Source organism: Triticum aestivum, chromosome 4A (genome assembly GCF_018294505.1).
Source record: "Triticum aestivum cultivar Chinese Spring chromosome 4A, IWGSC CS RefSeq v2.1, whole genome shotgun sequence".
Taxonomy (NCBI): domain Eukaryota; kingdom Viridiplantae; phylum Streptophyta; class Magnoliopsida; order Poales; family Poaceae; genus Triticum; species Triticum aestivum.
This window is the reverse complement of record NC_057803.1, coordinates 532,480,775-532,502,959: the sequence shown is the minus strand read 5'-3', so window position 1 is coordinate 532,502,959 and position 22,185 is coordinate 532,480,775. Positions and strand designations below refer to the sequence as shown.

At 41.7% G+C, this 22,185-nt stretch overlaps 1 protein-coding gene, 1 long non-coding RNA gene and 1 pseudogene across 3 annotated transcripts; 1 reads left to right on the top strand and 2 right to left on the bottom strand.

Moving 5' to 3' along the window:
- Positions 1–2,488: 2,488 nt before the first annotated feature.
- LOC123083879 (B3 domain-containing protein Os03g0620400-like) lies at positions 2,489–9,709 on the bottom strand (annotated as a pseudogene).
- A 2,060-nt stretch (positions 9,710–11,769) lies between these two features.
- On the top strand, positions 11,770–20,374 carry LOC123086742 (uncharacterized). The gene is made up of 4 exons (XR_006441115.1): positions 11,770–12,059; positions 17,665–17,858; positions 18,405–18,608; positions 19,964–20,374. It is a non-coding gene; the product is annotated as an uncharacterized lncRNA (long non-coding RNA).
- On the bottom strand, positions 17,972–21,311 carry LOC123086741 (PHD finger protein At1g33420). Of its 2 annotated transcripts, XM_044508519.1 has the most exons (6): positions 20,759–21,311; positions 20,018–20,135; positions 19,635–19,856; positions 18,919–19,530; positions 18,101–18,826; positions 17,972–18,052 (listed from the first exon to the last, which is right to left on the bottom strand). In XM_044508519.1, exons 1-6 carry the CDS (start codon positions 21,093–21,095, stop codon positions 18,025–18,027), a joined length of 2,043 nt encoding a protein of 680 aa, XP_044364454.1. In that variant the 5' UTR covers positions 21,096–21,311; the 3' UTR covers positions 17,972–18,024. The 2 variants fall into 2 exon arrangements, with proteins under 2 accessions (XP_044364454.1, XP_044364453.1); XM_044508518.1 differs by having other exon boundaries at positions 17,972–18,826.
- Between the last annotated feature and the right edge of the window lie 874 nt (positions 21,312–22,185).

The following is a 22,185-nucleotide window of genomic DNA, read 5'->3' as shown; positions in this document are numbered from 1 at the left end:
CCGAGTAACCGCCCTTCATACCTCTGCAGCCGATGTGGCCGTGAGGGTCGGGATGCAGTGCCTAGGTGCTTCTTGGCTAGTGATTCTGGCCTATATGATTATCTCAACATTTGAGAAAAATCCACTGCCTTAGTAGATTTATATTATGTCAATTGGTAGGTCATGGTTATATAATGTTTATTTTCTGCATTTTCAGATTTAGAATTTTCAAAGCATTAGTTGTTTGAGACCTGCAATTTTCTGATGGTTGTGATTACGATTTCTCAAGTGACAGGCTTGGTGGGATTTATGAACTGGGTAATGCTCATTTAATATTGTGATCAATTTTTAACTGATTGCTGCGTGAGGTGCCATTAAGGTTCGATCTACTATACTCCATATTGTGAACTGTGATGATTTGATGTTTATTTAGTTTGTACGATTTAATTGAAACTTATCCGAGCACTAGGTTCGATTTCCCCCCTTCTCTTCGTGTTCATTGCAGAGTTTTTTTTCCAGGCCATATGAATAACTTGTTTTCTCTTGTTTTTCTGTCAATGTCGGAGCACCTACAACCGAATGCGAATTAAACTCACAGATGGCCTTCACGTTGCCGAGTGTTGAGGAGCAAACCAGAAGTAATCGGATTAGAAGTCAAGAACACCTAGCAGGGTGTGCTGGAAGGCCAAGGCAGGGCGTTGACTGGTGGGGATGGCGAGGAGTTCTACTACCTAGTTGTCATCTACTAGAATCTTCAAGTTTTGTAGCAAAAGTTCCTCCTCTGGTTGTCTTTCGATGTGTTTATGCCAATTGATGGGCCCTGTTACAGAGCCATGTTCATGTGTTCAAGTCGATAAGTTAGGATGTAATCGGCTTCTTTGATAAATGAATTGATCTACTTCAGCTCAGCTGCGATGTGATCTCACATCGGGCTACTGTTTTGTGACCTCTGCAGCACTGGCATTGCCTCCACCGTCTCTGTTATCTTTCACTTTATTCTGGACTATATGATTATCTCATTTTTTTGGTAAACCCATTGCCTTATTAGATTTATATTAATGTCAATTGGTAGGTCATGGTTATATAATTTTTTTATTTGCAGATTTATAATTTTCTAAGCATTAGTTGTTTGAGACCTGCAATTTTCTGATTGTTGTGATTAAAATTTCTCTACTGACAGGCTTGGTGGGATTTATAGACTGGGTGATTCTCATTTAATATTGTCAACTGATTGATGCGTGAGGTGCCATTGTGGTCGATCTACTCTATTGTGAACTGTGATTATTTGATGTTTATTCAGTTTGTACTGTATGATTTATTTAAACTTATTATCCAAGCACTACACTGTATGTAGCCATTTGTTTTATATGATGCTGTGTGTTGACAAGGACACTTATCTATCTTCTCATGTGTAACTGATCTACAGGGTGTCCTATTAGTTCCTGGTAAGCAAATGTAATTGTTTTAGTCTCTCCATCTTGACTAAGCAAATGTTTCATTTTTCTGTTGGGAGTTGTAGTAGTTAAAGTTTATGCACGGTCAAATGTACGAACTAATAATTGCAGTACATATAGGTGTATGCAAAAGTTATAAGTTTAGATTGAAAAAGCTGTGGAATGGCTTGATCTTTGAATACCTTTTTTGATGTATGATACCTAATTTTCACTTACAAAATTGGGATAAACCTCCCCAAATTCTTAGAAAGGTTTCAGAGTTCAGAATATCCTTCATAAGTTGCCCAACATTTTCCTTCTTGAACATGTCTTAAAGTCATGATTTGCGCTGTTATATTCACATGACTTCAAAATTACAAGCTTCATATTTTGTATTTCTATGATCCCTGATTTCTCTCCTATTTTTCATTTTGTCCCCATAAAGGATTTGAGCTGCTTTTGGTTATTTTAGTTCATTTCTTTATTTTTTCTTTGATGCAACATAAGGTTGATGGTGCAACTACCCAGCAATAGCTACGAAATACATCGCCGCATGCAAAAAGATAAATGTATCTATAGTTCTGTCCTAAATGTTCCTAGTTCTCATCTACTCGAATCTTCCAAGTTTTGTAGTAAGAGTTCGATCCTCCTCTGGTTCTCTTCCAAGTGATTAGAGAATGACTGAATGTGGTTAGAACCTTGCACCTCCAGTTCTTTCTATTAGATGGATTCCAAGTGGTTCACTTCATCCCTTCATACCTTCATTATGTATTTCTGCTTGATATATAGAAACACAGGGGAAAGAAAGAATGAAACTTGGCTTCTAACAGGAAATTGCAATAACTAGCAGCCACAGCTAGTAGAAAACGATTTTTCATCGATCCAGTAACCCAGCCTAACATCAGATAACTCCCTGAATTACCCAGCTACTACGATTCTAATAGGAAATTCCAATTGGTTTCTCCGTTACTTCTGAAAGTAGCCACACAACCACATGGTCTATAGATTACAGAAACACGCAAAATACCAGCCGAACAGCCATCAGAGGTTCACTCTCATGTGCTGGAAAGCTAAAACTACTGGTTCTCATGGTGACGAATGATGTCGACCATCATGGTAAGCTTCCTCTGGTCTGTCAACAGCTGGAACAGGCAGATGTCTTGGACTTTCAGGTGTTTGTCGCGGGCAAACTTGTGCCAACCTCTCGTGAGAACCTTTGCGCGGGGGTGCACCTTGACTTCCCATGCCTTGCTCATCTCTGCCGTCACGAGGGTCACAGTCTGCTCTCCAGCTGCGAGATACTCAGCAGCATACTCCCTGCAAATGTTCTGTTTCCAGACACAAAATGTTGCATTAAGACAGCAGGCTAGCTGAAACATTACCAGGTTCAAGAATACATACAGCGAATAACTACTACTAAATCTGATTGACAGCTGAAATGCGCTCAGAAAAGATGCCGACGTACTACGGTGTACAGGCTGTTGCCAACACTGCTCTTGTTCATTATCGACACGTAAATCGGAACTTTAGACTGAAGGGCGCGAGCTCTCTTGTCGACATTCATCTCCTGCTCCCTGGTCAGGCATGCAGTGGATGATATTACGTAGGGACGTTTCCGAGGGCCTCTTGATTTATCGGACTCGACAGGTCCCTGACGTGCTTCGTGACCATGGCTGCGAACCGAATAAGGCGCATTTCCTCCTGGAAACATTTCTAAAACGAATCAGAAAAGAGAGAACTGGAAGTGTACCAATTTGTTTCAGCCTACCGAGGGCATCTTGATGTACCATCACCTGGTTCCTTCCTAACACAGGTTGTCGAAGTTGCCTTTGCCCTGGTTCTACCATCAGTTATGCATGCTCTTTTAGGGGTAGCTGAATTAACCCTTGTTTTGCCATGAGTTGAGCTTACTCTTTTAGGACCAGTTCCGCTTCCACCGGAATGCAGCATTGATTTGCGAAGTAGATGTACTCTAAGTGAGAATGTTCTCCCAGTGCCCTTCATTCTTTCAAAGATGCAGATATCTCCCACCTGTACTCGGGTGTCGCAAACAAACTCTAACCAACCAGGCCCACAAAGGATGGACCCGTGTGTATCTTTCCTAATGTAAAATCTGGGATGCCACTTCTTGCTCTTGCCGGGGCGCTGCAGTGTCACAGTTTGACTTTTAGATGGTAAGTGTTCAACTGCATAACCTTTGGGAATGACCTAATTCCAGATGGCACAGTATCAGTGACAAGATCAACAAATATGATTAGGCTGGGATCAGTTCATACAGAGAGCAACTCCAGCCTGATGTAAAGTGTTCTATTTGCACAGAAATTTTCCATTGAAGCACATGATTTGTCAAGTAAGTTGACTGCATATCCTAGATCATTTATGCTCTCAGAAAAAATGTGATGCTAGTTCCAACACATTACCAACTTTACAAGACAATCTGAACACATTGCTTACCTGTACATGATAACTTAAACATCTATCTTGTAGAACTTCGATAACTGCATTTCATGCATATCTAACTTAAAGATGCACAATGTTCCCCGGCTAGATGCTACAATATACAATATATTTTAGTATCTGAAAATAGAACTGTCTTCATTTTACTGAATTCAAATAATTATCAGTGATTCACTTTCCTTTTTCTTCATGCAATCAATATAAAAGCACAATTATATCAAATATGCAATGGACCAAAATGCTCATACAGAAATCTAAAAATTAAGTATTTTAACATTATGAACGACAACTTTGGCAAAAGAGGACAGTAAAACATACAAGAGCAGAAGTTTGTGACTTGAAAGAGGACAGTAAAACATACAAGAGCAGAAGTTTGTGACTTGACATAGCTCGGCTTCATGACAGCCACGAACACAGGAATTTCAGCTCCAACATCCTGGATAAGCGTAGTTACTTTCTCATCCTGTACTCTGGATAGAGTTCTTCCCCGAGCTAAGACATAATCTTGCCGTGAAGGTGTGTGGCCATCATCTAGCTCAAAATATGATTCGTGTTCCGAAGGAATGTCCTCAGTGCCTTCTTCTGTACAGATGTCAACAGTGAAAACGTCAATAATAAAATCTAATAGAGAATGTATTTTCAACACGTAATTCAGAAAGTAATGCTAATGCAGAACAGAATCAAAATATAACCTGAATCCCTAGATGAGGAGTATTCTATGTCTGTATTTGCAGGCTCAGTTTCTTCTCCTGTACATAGTCTCGATGGTGAAAACGGTGACAATAGGATATAATATAAGTTCTATTGTGTACACATAATTCAGGAAGTAATGTTAATGCAGAAAAATGATCAGAATGTAACCTGAATCCTCAGACGATGAGTATATTGTGTCTGTATTTTCGTTCTCAGTGTCTTCTCCTGTACATAATCTCAACAGTGAAAACGACGGCAATATAGTTATAATATAAAATGTCATGTGAACAGATAACTGAGAGAACGTCAGTGCAGAAGAGAATCAAAAGGCAACCTGAATTCTCAGGTGAGGAGTAATTTAAGGCTGTCTTCGCTGCTTTTCTAGGATGGCTTGAGTTACCCCTTCCACACGTAGCAAACCTTTTGCTTCCTGATGATCTTGTGGCATTATCACGGGAGCCATTTGAAATATTAACAGAATCCACACCTCTTTCTTCAGCATTACAAGCAATGTTGATGCCAGGGCAGAAAAAAACCTTTTCGCAATCATCAGAATCAAGGACCAGAACCTCAAAACGGGATTTCTCAATGTGACGAAACAGCAGTGAATCATTCTCTATTATGTGAAGTTCATCTATAAATGCCTGCCATCCACGGTGGATGACTGTATTACCCATAAGCTTGGAAACTTCAAAGACATACATATTACCATTAGAAGATTCTAGTTCGATGGTTCTTGAGATCTTTCCTCCGAAATTATCTATGAACTTCTTTGGTATGATCTGAAGAAAAAAATATGTAAACATGTTGGTATGAAGTATAAACACAATAATTTCATAGTTTCCGACAGTGATGACTGCAGCGAAAAATACGATAAAGATGCAGTGTGAGAACTATGTTCTAATAGACTAGTCAGGAAATAGATTAATAAATGAAGCTTGATTACATGATTAATATTAATCAAAAGTTCACGATGAAACGATGCATGATTAACTTTGAAATTAGAAAACACACAATGTTGATCGTCATCTTGAGGTTTAAAGTTCTTTTGCTGCAATGTTTCTGCCTTACAGGAATAATAACTGCTGGACACTGGAACCAATAAGTTTAACTACAGATTTTGCTCATTAGCAATATGTTCAGTATCTATTCACTTCTTTCTATTTGTTTAACAGCAGAACTGCCATTAGTTCAACCAACTAGTAGGCAACTATCAGTGTCAAAAAAAAAAGAAAAATATTACTCCCTCCGTTCCTAAATATAAATCTTTTTAGAGATTCTAATATAAACTACATACGAAGCAAAATGAATGAATCTACACTCTAAAGTATGTTTACATACATCCACATGTAGTCCATATTAGAATCTCTAAAAAGACTTATATTTAGGAACGGAGGGAGTAGTAGGCAACTATTCAGCACAAACCTAACTAACCCTGCATGTTAGCGGTGAACAAAAGATAAATAGAGCTTGATTACATGACTAATATTTAATATTAACAAAAGCTTCACAATGGTAAGACGCATGATTAGCTTCGGTAAAAAGCACCACTCCAATTTTAATTGTCATCTTGAGCCTTGAAGTTCATTTGCTACAACGTTTCAGCCTTACAGGAATAACTGCTGGACTGGAATCCATGAGTTTAGCTACAAAACTTATTAACAATGGCACAACGCATGATTAGCTTCAGAATCTATTCACTTCTTTCTATTTGTTTAACAACAACTGAACTGCCATCAAGTTTATCCAACTGGTAGGCAACTATCCATCACAAACCTAACCAACCCTGCATGTTAAACTGTGAACAGACTTACCATGCCGTGTCTAAAATCAGCACCCATGTGCCTGCGGAAACACTTCATCTTTTCATCCAAATGGTCTGCATATCTCTTGCAACAGTCACAAAGTTTCTCCATCTGGGATGCTGCTAATCCAGTCCCGTGAACTGAAATTTGCAGCTAATGTCAGTTGCACATTCAACAAAGCAATGAAAAATCAAACTCTAATGTCAGTCTGACGGGGGTAATTTCTCCCTCCTAGAGAGTAAGATTGCTCTTGTGTTATGTCACTCTTCACACATTCTTGTTTATTCTACCTTCAAACCCCAAAAATATATATGCACAGAATCTTCCTATTGAAAAATTGTAAATAGTACAGAGCTAAAAACTGTAAATATGCACAGAATGTTTCTGCAGCAAGGAGAGACAGCAAGTAGACTCAGGTGCGAAAGTAGAAACACCAGTAAACGATCGAACAAATCAAAGCAAGTAAATATGCTTTTTATATGCTGACATTCAACAACTCAGGTTTTTTTTCCTCCAAAAAACAACAACTCAGATTTTAGTTTTTAGAGTAAAAGGGATGAGTAGGACGCATGGCAGAGGAAACACCTTACATTTGCAAAGAAGCTCCAAGGGATACAAATGGCGATTGAGAGAGAAAACCTCAAAGCTGCTGATTACGTATGCTGGTAATCATTCATATCGGTCTTGAAAATGTATTAAAAAACATGTCTGTGTTGAGAAAAACCTTGAAGAAAGGCAAAAATATATATCTTGAAATGGAGTATATGCTTTGGCGCAGCAGAGATGAACAATCTTGAAGAAAGGCAGTGATACCTGGCTTTTCAAAGATGCCTGCACCAGGATTGCTGCTGCTCTAGAGCCAGAGTGCATCCGGCATTCCAGTCACTCCGGGCAACAAGCCAACCAGTGGCGGAGCTTGAAAAAAGAAGTTGGGCGGGCCGGAGAGCACAATATTTTCCAAATTCTAGAGCATGTATTACTAATTCAATAGATATAGTCACCACACCTTCTGTTCACGTATATACTTCCTCAGACCAAAATAAGCCATAACATTTGAGATAGTACATGCGCTACAATATCCAGTTTTGGGTACTTTCTGAAAGGTGAACTTTTTTTTCAAAACCAATGAACTTTTTTCAAATTTGATGGACTTCTTTTCAAAATTGATGAACTTTTTTTTCAAACCAATGAACGTTTTTTCAAAATCGATGAACTTTTTTCAAATTCGATGAACTTTTTTCACAATCGATGAACTTCTTTTGAATTTGTGAACTTTCTTTTGAATACATGAACTTTTTCAATTTGGTGATTTTTTTGCATGCTCGTGAACTTTTTCTGTAATAGGTGAACATGTTTTAAAATAATTAGAAAATATAAACGGTACAGTGTGATGTGCAAGAAATTTTGCGTCTATGTTTATATTCTTTAAACATTTCGCGCAGCAACCATTCATAAGCAGTTAACTCGTCTAGTGGTTAGCCTCTTCGTGTGAAAGAACGACGGCGCGACATCGAATCTCACTCGGGATGTATTTTTTGGCATTCTTTTTGCGCGTTGTGCCATGCGCGATCGTGAGCCGGCCCACCGAGCGGCTGCTCGCAAAATAGGAGGTCCCGGCTCGCGGTGAGGCTGCGAGGCGCCCAGCTCTATCGGTGTGGGCTGGCCGGCTGGGTACAGTGCCATATAAACTCTCTTTTTTTTGCTCTAGTCATGGGCGGGCCATGGCCCACTCGGCCTTGCGGAAGCTCCGCCAGTGAAGCCAATAATGCAGCAAGTACCAGCAAGTGCTCCGTGGAGAATAAAAAGGAGCCCATGCCAACAGTCAGAAGCAATTAAACCTCCAACTGCCAGCCTTCAACTTCCAAGAAGCAAAAGAGCTACTCCCACCTAGCTCTGCAGGGCCATGTCGAGTCACTTCAACTGGTCACTGCAACAGCCCATTAAACACTTGCGTGTGATGCCGCCCGACCCGACGGACACTCACGTGAGCCATGCATGACTGTGGGCATGCATGGGCCATGGGGGCTACTGCCACAGTGCCACGCCCGTCCATCCGCGTGCCAACGGTTTTTAAAATGCGCCCGCATGCAAGTTTGGGACATGTGTCCTGGGGTCAGGTGAGTGAAACGCACGGAAGAATGGACGTGATGCTATGTTTGCATTGAAGACTTTGTCAAAAACAGGACTCCCTCCGTTTCAGTTTACAAGTACTACGCGTATATCTAGGTTGTCAATTTTATCACCCTAATATAAACTATATAACAAAAAGTTATACCTTTTAAAAATAGAACATCTAAAGTTTATATTGGTATGTTTTTTGTAATATATAACTTGTATTAGGTTGGTCAAATTGATGACCTAGGGATACGCGCACGCCCTATAAACTAAAAGAGAGGGGGACTGGGCGAGGGTTTAACACGTCGGCTTTTAAGGTGGAGACGGGACCAAGCTGAAACGTTATGCTAGGGTTTCCTACCCAGGGCGATCAGTGGGCGATTGCCCCGCCGCCACCACCGCCGGGCGCCGCCCCGGCCAAGTGTGGCCCTTCGTCCGTGCCCCAGCCCAGGCAAGGTACCGGACCTGCAGCGGCTACGTCCGCCCTGCGATCGCGTGACTCCGAGGGTCCGGTCGATCCCGCCGTGGCCAAGTCGGATACAGCTTCGTGGCGTTCTGGAACTGTACGACAGGAAGGATTAGGGTTTCCTAAACCATGCCGCATGGGAAGTCTGAACCCAATCCCTTTAAATCCTAAGAGCAACTCCAACGGACCGACCCAAACGTGCGGCTTCTGACGCCTTTGGAGCTAAGGCATGGTCCAGCCCGCCACGGGGACGAACTCCAGGTACCTCCAGTCAGTGTCAACCACGGTGAACTACAGTATGATCCCAAGCAAAGGCGGGTCGCGGGTTGCCATGAACTGCTGACGGAAAGCCTTGGTTGATGCAAGCTTAGCCACTCCCCCAACACCGTGCTAGACCGCAGAAGGCTCTTCAAGTCATCAAGACGGAGAAGCACCTGCTCTACAAGCTCGCCTAAGCGAAGAACTTTGGTAGTGGATTCCTCGCCATCACTTGTGGGGGGTGGCTTGATTGCGGCCATGAGTGCTTTGGAAGGGCGCATGCGCGTGTGTGGGGAAAGAGAAGGGTGTGGTGCCTGCTGATGAATGGAATGGTGGTCTTTGACTCTCAGCATCTGCGAGTCTAGAAACGGCATGGCGAAGAGATCGAAAACCCGGCCTGGTGCGAGCAGGGAGGCACGTGCGGCGGCAGGCCCAAGGGGCATGGGCGCGAGCAGCGCGTTGGGCGCCTTTTGACTTGAAGCATCACATGCATGCAGCCGCATGCACAGGGGCTCATCCTGTTCGGCCGTACGGTACGTTATAAGTGATACGGGCATCACCCAGCAATCCGCATGCCCACATGGAGGTAGGACCATCAGGGACGTGTTCGTACTCGGCTTAATTTCTGTTCTGACGGGACGCCATGCACCACATGAGCCTGCATGTTCTCCATGGCGTTGTCGTGCATGTATCTCGCTATTGAAAAAACAAATGACGGGGAGAATCGGCGTGCAGGAGAGGGCTGGGACCCCGGTGCGCAGCAGCTAAATGACAAAAAAACGACGCATGTGTAAGAAAAAAGGTAGAACCATGCCATCGAAAAGAAAAGGTTCAAACCTTCCGGAACAGTTCTCCTGTATCCGTGGAGGAACCATTTGCTTTTGGCGCTGTGGTCCTGTCTGCTGCACTGCAACAGCGACAGGCTAGAGCCTGCCCCCGTTCCCTTCCCTTGCATGCGGGGTGGTCCACCTTTCGCTATAAGAGGAAAAGAACATCAAATGAATAAATCCAGGAAAAATCAAATGAGGTAAGAGGAGGGATCAGATCCCAACACCAACGAGCGCTCGTGATTGCATCCGCCCTAGTGAAGCTTCATAGGTTTGCTTTTCCCTATATATAGGGTCGCGCTATTCGTCATCCTGGTTGAGGAATAGTTATTCTTCACCCCCCTCTATTTTATCATCAATGCACCATAATTTTACATTCTGTAAGTTTTGTCTTATTTCCGACGTAAAAAGAGACCGTAAGAAAATATATAATCACCGTAAAAAATATTTTATGTTATGTAAAATTACAAACGTAAAAACATAGTCTAAAATACACATAAACTATAAATTTTCTTGTCTTATGACCTATATTTTTATTTTCTTATGTCAAATTTTACGTAGTGAATCAATAGGAATGTAACTATTTGAATTCTAAACGTAATTTAATTATGAAATGATCGTAAGATTACCTCGGGTGAAGAATAACTTATTATGCACCCTGGATGATGAATAGTAATACTATATATATACATACATATATATATATATACATATACATATATATATACCCTCTCTCTATTTTGACATTAGTGCATCGTATTTTTACGTTTTGTAAATTTTGTCTTATTTCATACATAAAATGAGAACGTAAAAAAATATGTACTCATCGTAAAATTATGAATGTAAAAATATAGTGTAAAAGATATATAAAATGTGATTTTTCTGGTCTTATAACTTATATTTTTTATACCAAATTTTACATATTAAATTAAAATGCATGTAACTATTTATATTCTAAATGTAATTTATTTAGGAAGCGATCATAAGATTACCTCGGATGAAGAATAACTTATTCTGCACCTTAGATGATGAATAATAATACTATCACTATGTAGTAATGTGAAATAACTTTAAATATTGGTTGTTGGATGACGCCAATCTAATGGTATCTTCATAACATACACTATCAACTTTAATACTGCCAAGTTTTTTTATTCTAAATGAATTGTTATTGTTTTCTCTACTACCGGCACCGCATACCGGTGAGGTTGTCCATATGCCAGGCCACGTGACGTGGTTGACCGATTGATTGCCCGCGGTCGCCCATACACCACGACACATACGTACGATACGGCTGTGTGGGTGTACATGCATACATACACACCACGCATACCATTGAGGTCGGGTGGGCGATGCTTTTTATTTTTTTAGAAAAAAGCATCCTACCTTTAATGATGAAGGGGTATGAAGAGATTATTATCGTTAATGTGTTTAAGTGATTGTGGCGAAGAAGTGAATATCAAATAATACAATATGAAAGTATCATAAATCTAATGATGTTTTTTAGGAATATAAATCTAGCGATGATGTGTTTTCTATATAAATTTAAGACAAACTTCGTAAAATGTATTAAGACAAATATAATGTACGAACTAAAAATACGGAGAAAGTATATACCAGTACAAATTACCACAGACGTATTTTGACTTGGTCCGAGTGTCCGACTTTGGATCAGGAACGCAACGCCGACTGTAAAATATCCTCCAGAAGTTCGCCCTTCACGGCAGACCGTATTTCCCCAACTAAAAGCCAAACCAAACGATGAACAAACTTGAAATCCCCCTCCCGGTTTCCTCTCTTCGCACCTCCGCCCTGAACGATCGACGCTCCGGCAGGCCAAGGTTTGGGCTCCCCCTCCCTTCTCCGTCAATCCACTCGCGGATTATCTTGTGCGCGGCTTAATCGTTGCTGTGTGCTGGTCTTTCCCGTGGAGGACTTGCTCTGGGGACTGGGGTTAGGTTTTCAGGCGTCGTCTGCGATTCTCGGTTGTTCCTGTCTCCACGAGTTGGTCGTCCCCAAGGAATGCGTAAGCTTTCGGTTTACTCTGTTGATGTATTGTGCTCTATGCAAGATATTGCAGAGGAATTGCCGTCTGTAACAGGGCCGTAGTGCTGGTCCTCTAAATTAATTGCTTAAGTAGCCTATTAATCATGATTTCGTGTTCATCTCGGTGATTATAGGTATTTAGGGCATTTGTATTTGTCAATTATGATGCCAAGATTGGTCCTTATGTATGGGCTATACTCATGATAAGATTAGCCAACAGCTCAAGCCATATCTGTAATGCGGGAATTTGCTTGTACTTAGTCGTGGAGCAGTTTAATTGCCGCAAAAACCTAGGTTGTGTTCCCAGTTTGAGTAAATGATGTCATTGAGATGTGTGTAGCTTTATATTCTCATGCTCGATTACTTCTTCCTTGTGATCATCTAGGTGTACTATATGCTAAAAAAATATTCTTTGCCAACGGCTCCAGTGTTCTCTTCCCCCCGGACACTGTATGCAGAATCGGTCTTTTGGGATTGTTGCCTTGCTTTATGATTATTAGATGTGTTCTCTTTATGATTCTCTATTTTTATTCGTCAAATTTCCTTGTGGTCAGCTAGGTGTACTATGCTAAAAGAAAATCTTACCCAACTGCTTCAATGTTCTCTTTTCCCCGAACAGTGTATGCAGAATCGGTCTTTTAGGATTGTTACCTTGCTTTATGATTATCAGATGTGTTCTTTTTATGATTCTCTATTTTTATTCTTCATATTTCGTTAATGAGTTTAGCTCTTGAGCTGAAGTTATTGAGTTTTCGTTGCTGTGGTTTAGAGTTGGTTCAAAATCTGGAAATTATTGGCATTGAAGTACCACTTGATTGTCTCAGCACTAGCAGAATTATGTATTCAGTCTATCCTATGTCAGTCCATATAGGTCTAGCTATACAAATTCTTCATTTTTATTGTTTTGGAATTAGCTTCTTGTTTCCCAACAGAGTTCGTGGTGCCATGACATTCTCATGTGCAGTATGTTCCCAATTCAACAATCTGCCTCTGATCTTCGCTTTTGGACTCTTGAGTACATTCTGTTTGGGAACTGCATACTATGTTTGATTTAAATGAATTGTTGAGATCAAAATCCACACGGTAGATGAACTGAGTAGCTGATAAGCTCCCATGCGTAGAACACCTCTCGGAGTATCAACTTAGCTCTAGAATCAACCATATTTTTTCTGGCATGTACAATTAGCTGGAAGCATCACACCTCTTGGATACTCCCTGCTCCCAACATAAAATTTGTTCATGTAAGTAAAACCAGCATACTGCAAAACTCCACAGTTGCTGCTAGGTTAGCAAGTGTAGGTTTGAAACAGAGGGAAGGGTGGAAAATTAGATTAGGTAAAACCTTGTGGCACTATACCTTGATCATTCTATATCACTGGTGCAGCATCTGGCCCAAGTATTTTGAGGAGTCTATCTGTACTTTTATTAATCATTAATGTGTTGGTACATATATATTGAGAAATGAAACTTCTGTCACGGATGTTTTAGTTTTCTGCCTTTCTTGTTGAAAACACGACTTTTTTTTTCGAAAAGGGGGATCCCCGGCCTCTGCATCAGCATGATGCATACGGCCATCTTATTAATAATAAAACATCCACAAAGTCTCGAAGTCTGAGTAGTAGCAAACTAAAAAGAAAACGAAAAGGCTCACACAGAACCCAAAGGCTAGATACATAAGCTAGCCCAACAAAGGATAAACCACAGCCGATTGGCTCAACAAAAGACAGGTAAACTAATTGCCTATCCTATTACATGACCGCCATCCAAACCGGCTGAAGATATCCCGAGCTACCGTCTCCCATCGGATAGCACCAGTAACCAAACGCTCCCTGGCCTCCGTCGGAGTGAGTAGCGACCAGGAACGGATAAGTGCCGTGGCTCTGAAGATAACCTGCAAAACATGAGTTTTTGTTGTTCTGTTAAAAACAAGATCATTTCTGCAATTCCACAGTGCCCACACTAAGGCGCACACCCCCACGCGAATATGTTTAGCTAACCCGGGCTCTACCCTATTAAGCCAAGCTCCAAACATCATATTCACCGAATTTGGTGGAGTAATATTGAAAGCAACATGAACAGTTGTCCAAAGAATTCTAGCTAGTGGGCACTCAAGGAATAAATGCTTAATGGTTTCACCCTGATCACAGAAACTACACCTAGTAGGACCTGTCCAATTGCGCTTTTTTAAATTATCCTTTGTTAAGATGACTTGTTTATGAAGAAACCACATAAACACCTTAATCTTCAAAGGAACTTTGACATCCCACACATGCTTGGAAGTAGGAATCGAGCTGGAGTTGATAACAGCAACATACATGGATTTAACTGTGAATTCCCCCGACCTAGTGAGATTCCAGCGCAGTTTATCAGGTTGTTGTGAAAGCTGGACCTGCATCAGTCTCCTAACTAGATGCAGCCACTGTTCCCAACGATTGCCCACTAACGATCTTCTAAATTGAATATTAAGTGGAATGGAACGAAAGACTGTTGCAACCAGAGCATCACGCCTTTGTACAACACGATACAACGCCGGATACTGGATTGCAAGGGGCGTATCACCGAGCCAACAATCCTCCCAGAATCTTGTGCTGGCACCATTTCCAACAACATGCTTTGCCCTCTGAAAGAATGAAAGCTTAACTTTCATTAGCCCTTTCCAAAAGGGTGAATCAGTCGGTCTAACCGTGACCTGAGACAAAGTTTTGGTTTGAAGATACTTATTACGAAGGATTTGAGCCCAAGTGGCTTCAGTTCCTGAAGCTAACTTCCATAACCACTTACTAAGAAGGCATCGGTTCTTGACCTCGAGATTTTCAATCCCCATACCCCCTTGGTCTTTCGGCCTACAAATGATATCCCACTTCGCTAACCGGTATTTTCTTTTTAGCTCATCTCCCTGCCAAAAGAACCGCGATCGATAGAAGTCCAGTCTTTTCCTTACCCCAACCGGTACTTCAAAAAAAGACAAAAGGAACATGGGCATACTCGTCAACGCCGAATTAATAAGAATTAACCGGCCTCCATATGACATTAGCTTACCCTTCCAACAGCTTAGCTTTTTCTCAAATCAATCTTCAATACACTTCCATTCATTGTTCGTAAGCCTACGGTGATGTATTGGAATCCCTAGGTATGTGAATGGTAACTCCCCCAAACCACACCCAAACAATTGTTTATAGGCTTCTTGTTCCTCTTTGGCTCTACCAAAGCAGAACAACTCACTTTTATGGAAGTTAATTTTGAGCCCACTCAATTGCTCAAACAAACAAAGCAACAGCTTCATATTTCTTGCTTTTACCAAGTCATGCTCCATGAAGATGATAGTGTCATCAGCGTACTGCAGGATGGAAATACCTCCATTCACTAAATGAGGCACCAAGCCTCCAACTTGGCCTGCCTCCTTGGCTCTCCCTATCAGAACTGCCAACATGTCCACCACTATGTTGAACAGAATAGGGGACATCGGATCACCTTGCCGCAAGCCCTTGTGTGTCTGGAAGTAATGACCAATGTCGTCATTCACTTTAATACCAACACTACCCTTCTGCGTAAACGATTCAATCTGGCTCCTCCAGCCCTCGTCGAACCCTTTCATACGCAGAGCTTGTTGCAGGAAAGGCCACTTAACTTTGTCGTACGCTTTCTCAAAGTCCACTTTAAAAATGACTCCATCTAGTTTCTTAGAGTGAAGACTGCCGCTTGCAAAACCTGTTTGATAGTTCGGATGAAATTGTGTCACATGCCTTATCTAGTTTGGGAGGTACTAACCTCCTGTTGTAGTTGAGCAGTATCCATTCGAAAAGAAATATTTTGCTAGTCTTTCACTGATCAGTTGTGTAATTGCATATGAATCGAAGCACTAGGGGGTAAACCAAGAAGGTAGATAGCATGAAATTCTTCACTAGAACAGTGACAACAGTGACTTTCTGTTATCCCTATTTTTCCCTTGGTAAAACGTATAGGATGTACTTCTCACGATCAGCACTGCAGCTAAGATGAACATGCAATCTCTCTTTTCTTTTAATTTTCAGAACATTTACAGTCTTTCTCACTACTCTGATTCTTCATTATCAATGGACGCAAAGTCATAAACAAGAGCTTTTACGACTTCATGTTTTGAAACCAGTTAAATCATATAGTTTCTGTTATTTTTTCTCATGCTCCTGTTTCTCTGAACATATTAGCTGGAAGTATCACAGAGTTTGTTAGCTTTTTACAGACAAATGTGCTTGGATTTTTGTTTAAGATTGCAGCTATATGTATCTTCATGTTGTTTGTTCCATGAATATTCTTATGTACCCTCAAAATAACTTCTGTTAATTATGTTCAGTACTGATGAATTTTTCATTGTCTATTTTGAACACTGTCATTTTCAAGTTAAGTTTGTACTCTGTAACCTCATAAAGCGCAATATATTTGTTGGCTGTTTTCTGTTAACAATAGTTACCCCTGTTCTTTCATGTGCAAGTTGTAATCATCTATCTAACCATGTTTTCCCTTAGAAGTTAGAACGTGCCTGTTTGTCTATTCTAAAACTAAGGTGTAGCATGCAAGAGCTTGTCTTTCATTTAGTATGCTTCAGTTTGTCTATTGTGGATTACTTTGAAGTTCTAGCTTTGTCCTTATTCAAATTTGACGAAGTCTATAAGAAAAATATATCAAGACCTACAACACCAAATTAGTTTCATTACACTGAACCGGATCTTGAAAACGGGACTGAACTGAATCCGGCTTCTTGGTATTTTTCACAAAATGTATTTCCGTTTTATATATATTTGGTATTGTAGATCTAAGCATATTTTTCTATAGACTTGGTCAAACTTAAATAAGTTTGACTTAGACAAACCTAGAACTTCAATTAATTTGGGAAGGGCGAGAGTTTTGGTTTCTAGAATTTAGCATCCTGAGCTTGTCCTTAATTTGCTACACTCCAATTGTCCTCTTGCAATTATAAATGATATTGTTTCTTCACTTGCCTTGTTTCTTTCCATGTATGAAAAAAATGGTTTCCAACTCATATTGGGTATTTCTGTTTTGATGTCAAACGAACCTCGGAATCTTTGCATAATTTCTTATTTTTATTAGTGTGTAATGTATCGGCATCAAGCCAACAATGCCTGGACTGTTTCTGATGGACCAAAGTGTGTAGGGTTCAATATCTTTTTTTATTGTTATTTTGGTTAGGTAATTTATGCATATGATATTCACTGTTGTGCAGATCGGACTGGCGCTATGCACGGCCATCATATTTTATTTAGGTTATATACCTAGAACTCTAATAAGTGGAGCTTAGCAGTAGCATACAGTGACTTATTACTGGATTTCACTGTTATAAGCACGTACTTATAAATATTAAATCATGACGCAAAAATCTAGGAATTGTCCCCAGTATCCACCTTATTATTTTGCTAATTGTTAGGCTATAGTAAGTGTTGCTGCAACTTGGAATTTGGTCGCAGCATGCTCTTTCACTATTTTTTGTCTTTTTGATCAATGTATTAATGTCAAGTCACTGTATACACTCCTGTTTTGAAACAACATTGACATATTTTGATGAGATTTTATTTTCTCTTGTTTTGAAACAGGAGTCTGGACTGGATACACTCCTTCGCTTTTGTTGTGTGATAAAAGATTTATAGCTTATAATATCACAGCAATGTATACAACTGTGCAAACATACTTTATCTCAGGTTTTAAAACAGTTTCCGCTTATTTTTCAGTGCCATTTAGAAGATGTTGGTGGCCAGAGAACAAAGCAAGTCACCGACCCATGCTCAAGGTCTGCTGGAATATACACTAAAACTTCATGCTGGTTTGCTCATGAATCATGAACCCTGAATGATTAACCTCATACAAACCAGACATCATATATATTTCAGTACATAGTAGTCATGCAAAACTTGCATCTGTCATATTAGGAACTCATTGTTGTCGATATGTACATGTTAACTGATGTTGGGCCTCCACAACCCACTACTGGCATGACTAAAAGAGCCAGTCTTACATCTTTTGTTAGGGAAACTACTATACATCTTAGACTTGTGGAGTAATTTACAAGATGCACACACAAATCTCTTCGGCACCTGAACAAAATCACTAATTCCAACACACCTAGTGTGCTGCCACACATGGCATGAGTCACAAGATAGCATCCTCTCACCATCATCATCCTTCGCTCCACATGAACAATTAACTGTCCATTTTTCTACACCCCTCTCCATCCGATAAATTGCAACCCTGCGCTCACCTCCAACACACTTGCCTTGGATGCTGACAGTCCCTTTTGCTCCAAATAAGAGCTTGACTTGAGTTGTGTCCTCTGCAGTTGGACAATCAAGAAGCTGGTTTGCTACAAAGCTTTGTAGCATCAAGTAGATACTTTGGAATGTTCTCGCAGCCTCCATCTTCAGATCAGCAACAGTAGCTGTTTGCGGAAGTGTTAAAAGTTCTGCTGGGAGGCTGGGTGGATCACCAACCTGATCCAATAGCTCCACTTGGCACCAGATGTGCAGCACAGATTGGTTTTGAGGTAAGAAATCCTCTTCCATGTCATAATGCTTGATGAATTGTTTGCAGTCCAAAAGGACCATCGCAGATCTGTTGGCATGTTCATGAATATGTTCTGGCTTATAAGGTTGCATTGTATGAGGGTTGAGGAGCGTATCATAGAGGAACTTGATGTCACGGAAAAGGTGTTCCCGAGTTGGCATGCTCGCATTCTTTGGCGGCAAGATTTCATTTGTGAGCCTGCAATGAGTAAAAGAACAGTTAGCCTTTTGATCATAGAAACAAGAACTAGGCTAGTTATGCAAGTCACAACCAATATCTGAGTCACGAACCTATACTCTATTGTGTTTGTCTCACTGTTGCATCGAACTACAACAACCATCCCATCATAGGTTCTTGTACCACCAATGGTCTTGAGGCAGTAATCGACCAGCTGTGGTGAACCAATTGGATGAGCTGTAGCTGCCTTTAGGGTTCGCATAGCCACCCACCTATCTGCAGCACGGAGAACTTTCAGCGCAACATCCATCGCTTGCTTTATTTTCTCATCAGCCCAGTTTTCGTCTTTGAAATTGGCATCATATGCTAGCTCCCTCTTGTGCATTGTCACAAGGTGGGTATGCACACTCTTGCCAGCAGCAAGCCCCAAGACATAGAGGAACAGATTACGGAATGTTGTGAGAGGGCGCTTTGAGAGCGATTGATAGAATGCAATGGTATCCTGCAGTTGGTTTCGAGGATATCGGGAGGGCGGAAAGAAGTGAGAGAGTGATACTGAGGAGAGGTTTTCAGTGGCTTTGCTGTAGGTTTCAGATGTAATTCCGAAGCTCCCACTTCCAAGTTTGAATCCCCACTGCCCGTACCAAGAACAGCCAGTGGCAATGGCATGTAGAACTCGGTAGTCAACTTCAAACTTCTTCGAGACATCCAACACTGAAACCTTTCTGAAATTAATCATGTACTCTTATGTTAGTATCATTTCCCAACAAATTACAAAAAAGGTAGGCTGTTCCTATTCCACATAAATGTGTAAATCTGCCTTTTATACCTGACTCTTAGGTATGTGCAAAGACGATCCCAAAAGTCCATCAGTTGGTATCCTGTCAAGAGGCTGGAGCCACCTTCATGGCCGTTAATTCGTACAAGATGGCCAAACCCATTTTCATGTACTATGCCATGTAGCAAATGCCGCGGATCGTCAATCTGGGCATAGTCCCAATCTTCAGATCCATCATGGGGTAACGCAGAACCGTGACTGCACGCCGGGCACCTGATCATTTGATTAAATAACAGTTCAGCATGTAATTTTATTTGTCATCAGAAGTTGAAGTGTTGCAACCATTTTTCCAATGATATTATTGTCACATTTGTTTGCAGTGATATTGTTGCCTTATTAGATTGCAAATACTGAACATTGGTGATAAAACCAACCTTGTCTCAAACAATTGAACCATCAGGCCACAACGCCGGCAGGTTTTGCAGCTGGCCGTTTTGTCATTCCGAATTATGAAGTGAAACTTCTTCCCACAAACTGGGTGCCTGCTCCAGCCTATCAGAGTTGAACAAATTAATGACATCAATTTGGCTCCAGGATGTAATTCAACAGTCATGGTCATGCCATTATCTATTTGTCAGGAGATGTGGCTTTAAGTTCCCGAACAGGTAGTTCATCAATTTATAATGAATTACGTGTTAAACTTGAAAGAGTGAGGCTATTAGGAATAGGCTGTTCATTTTGACAGCCTCTGTTCCCTCTCATTCCTATTATTTTTATCTCTTTTTGTCTCACTTTCATTTTTTCTCGCTCTTTTTTTGCTCCTTTTTGCCGTTGGCTTTTTTGTTGACTTTTTTTTGACTTGCAAGCGCAGAGAGATTCAAGAAAAATGGATAATGCTATATTAAAAGCCTTTACTCCGTCGGGGTAGTCAAATCTAATTCATGAGAGCATGAATTTACACGGATTTTACAGCATCCCAAGCTAATAAATAACACAAATCTAGGAACTCCATACTCTTTACCAACCAGATAAATCTATAGCTGACACAAAGACCTATACACAAAACAAGAAATTCCCACCTTTTCAAAAAAAAAAAACAGAAATCCCCAGACGACTACCTGGGCATGCTGAAATTTACACACACTCGAGCACGCCGGAATAACTGAGGCACTTACCAGCAACCGTACAGTGGTCACAGTGGACGCGCCTGGCCCTGGGCACGTCCTCCTCGACCACATCCATGGCCACGACCGAGGCCTCGCCCTCCTCGCCTACACGGAAACCTACCTGCCACACCGCGCCGGCGTCGCCCAGCACGCCGCCCTGCTCCCACTCCGCGGGCGGCGGCGCCGGCGACGCGTGCCGGGACAGGAACCCCCGCACGCTGGCGCGGAACGACGCGGCGCCGGCCCGCTCCTTCCGGCCGGGGAACGCCCGCAGGTCGAGGAGGCAGGGCTCCGCCAGCACCCGCCCGCGCCGCGCCCGCTTCGTGGGCCGCCCGAGCACCGCCATCGGTCGACGCCGGCGAGGAGGGGAGGCGGATCCGTGGGGCAGCGGCGCGCTCGCGGCGGGCTGGGGGCGAGGCGGCTAGATCCGATCGGGTTCGGAAAATTTTCAAACCGGCGGTTGGGTCTGGAAGCGCGAGGACTTTGGGGGATTTTCGGATCGCGCCGAGAGAGATTCGTAAATTTTCAGATCATGGCGGATGGGTGGGTGGGTGTGGGTTGTTGATAAGGTCGGAGGACGTGGATATATATGCCGGGCCCGGGGCTGTGCCTGTAGCCTGTAGGTCGGTTTGGCTCGCGGGGAATTTACGGTTTCGCCCCTCGGAGGCTTCGAAGAGTCGCGAGCGAACACGTCTGCGTGCCGCGGGAAAAGAGGGGCTGATTGATTGAAAGCGGGAATTTTCTGGAAAACTTCGCGTGTGGGACCCGCCGGGGACGTCGACGTTCTTGGGCTTGTTATCGGGTTGGGCTGTGCAACGGACACGAGCGTTTTTTTTGTTGCGGATAACGGACACGAGCGTTTTTTTTGTTGCGGATAACGGACACGAGCGTTGAGCGGGTAATAGTATCGGCCTCTATTGGTTTTGGCAAGACAAAACTCGCCAAATATGATAATAGCGGTTGAATTTGGAATATCTCGCTTGGTAGATCAGATTTTGGTAAGGTTCCTTTGTTGGTTGTCCTCTTTGGCAGCAACGCTAAACTATCCTAAGGCATGTATTACGGTGCTACCTTAGTTGTGTGACATAAGATTAAAAAAAATTCTAGAGAAGGTCATCATTTTTTTTTGGAAAAGCATAACCTTATATATTAACGCTCCTTGTGCAAATCACCCAAAGCAGAAGCAGTCACTTTGGGAGGTACATCAGTGTTCCAAGACACACTATCATTCACCATACACATACTACCGATGTTCGCAAATTCACGTGCTGCAAAGTTGGCCTCTCAATGACATACTACTACCACTTCATGTTTGGCGAACCACATTTTTGGCTGGAACTTGATGTCCTTGATGATGAGTAATTGATAATACCAAAAACATAATTACATTTTCCATGAGTTTATTGACTAGACTACCCGGTGACTCATCCACCTAG

Bases quoted from the DNA above. Each gene is read 5' to 3' on its own strand.
- LOC123086741 (XM_044508518.1), bottom strand. From the start codon at position 21,095: ATGGCGGTGCTCGGGCGGCCCACGAAGCGGGCGCGGCGCGGGCGGGTG. The intron at 19,857-20,017 runs GTTGGTTTTATC...TCAAATGATCAG, and splicing joins GTTCAATTGTTTGAGACAAG to GTGCCCGGCGTGCAGTCACG. The intron at 18,827-18,918 runs GTTCGTGACTCA...TACTCATTGCAG, and splicing joins ACAAACACAATAGAGTATAG to GCTCACAAATGAAATCTTGC.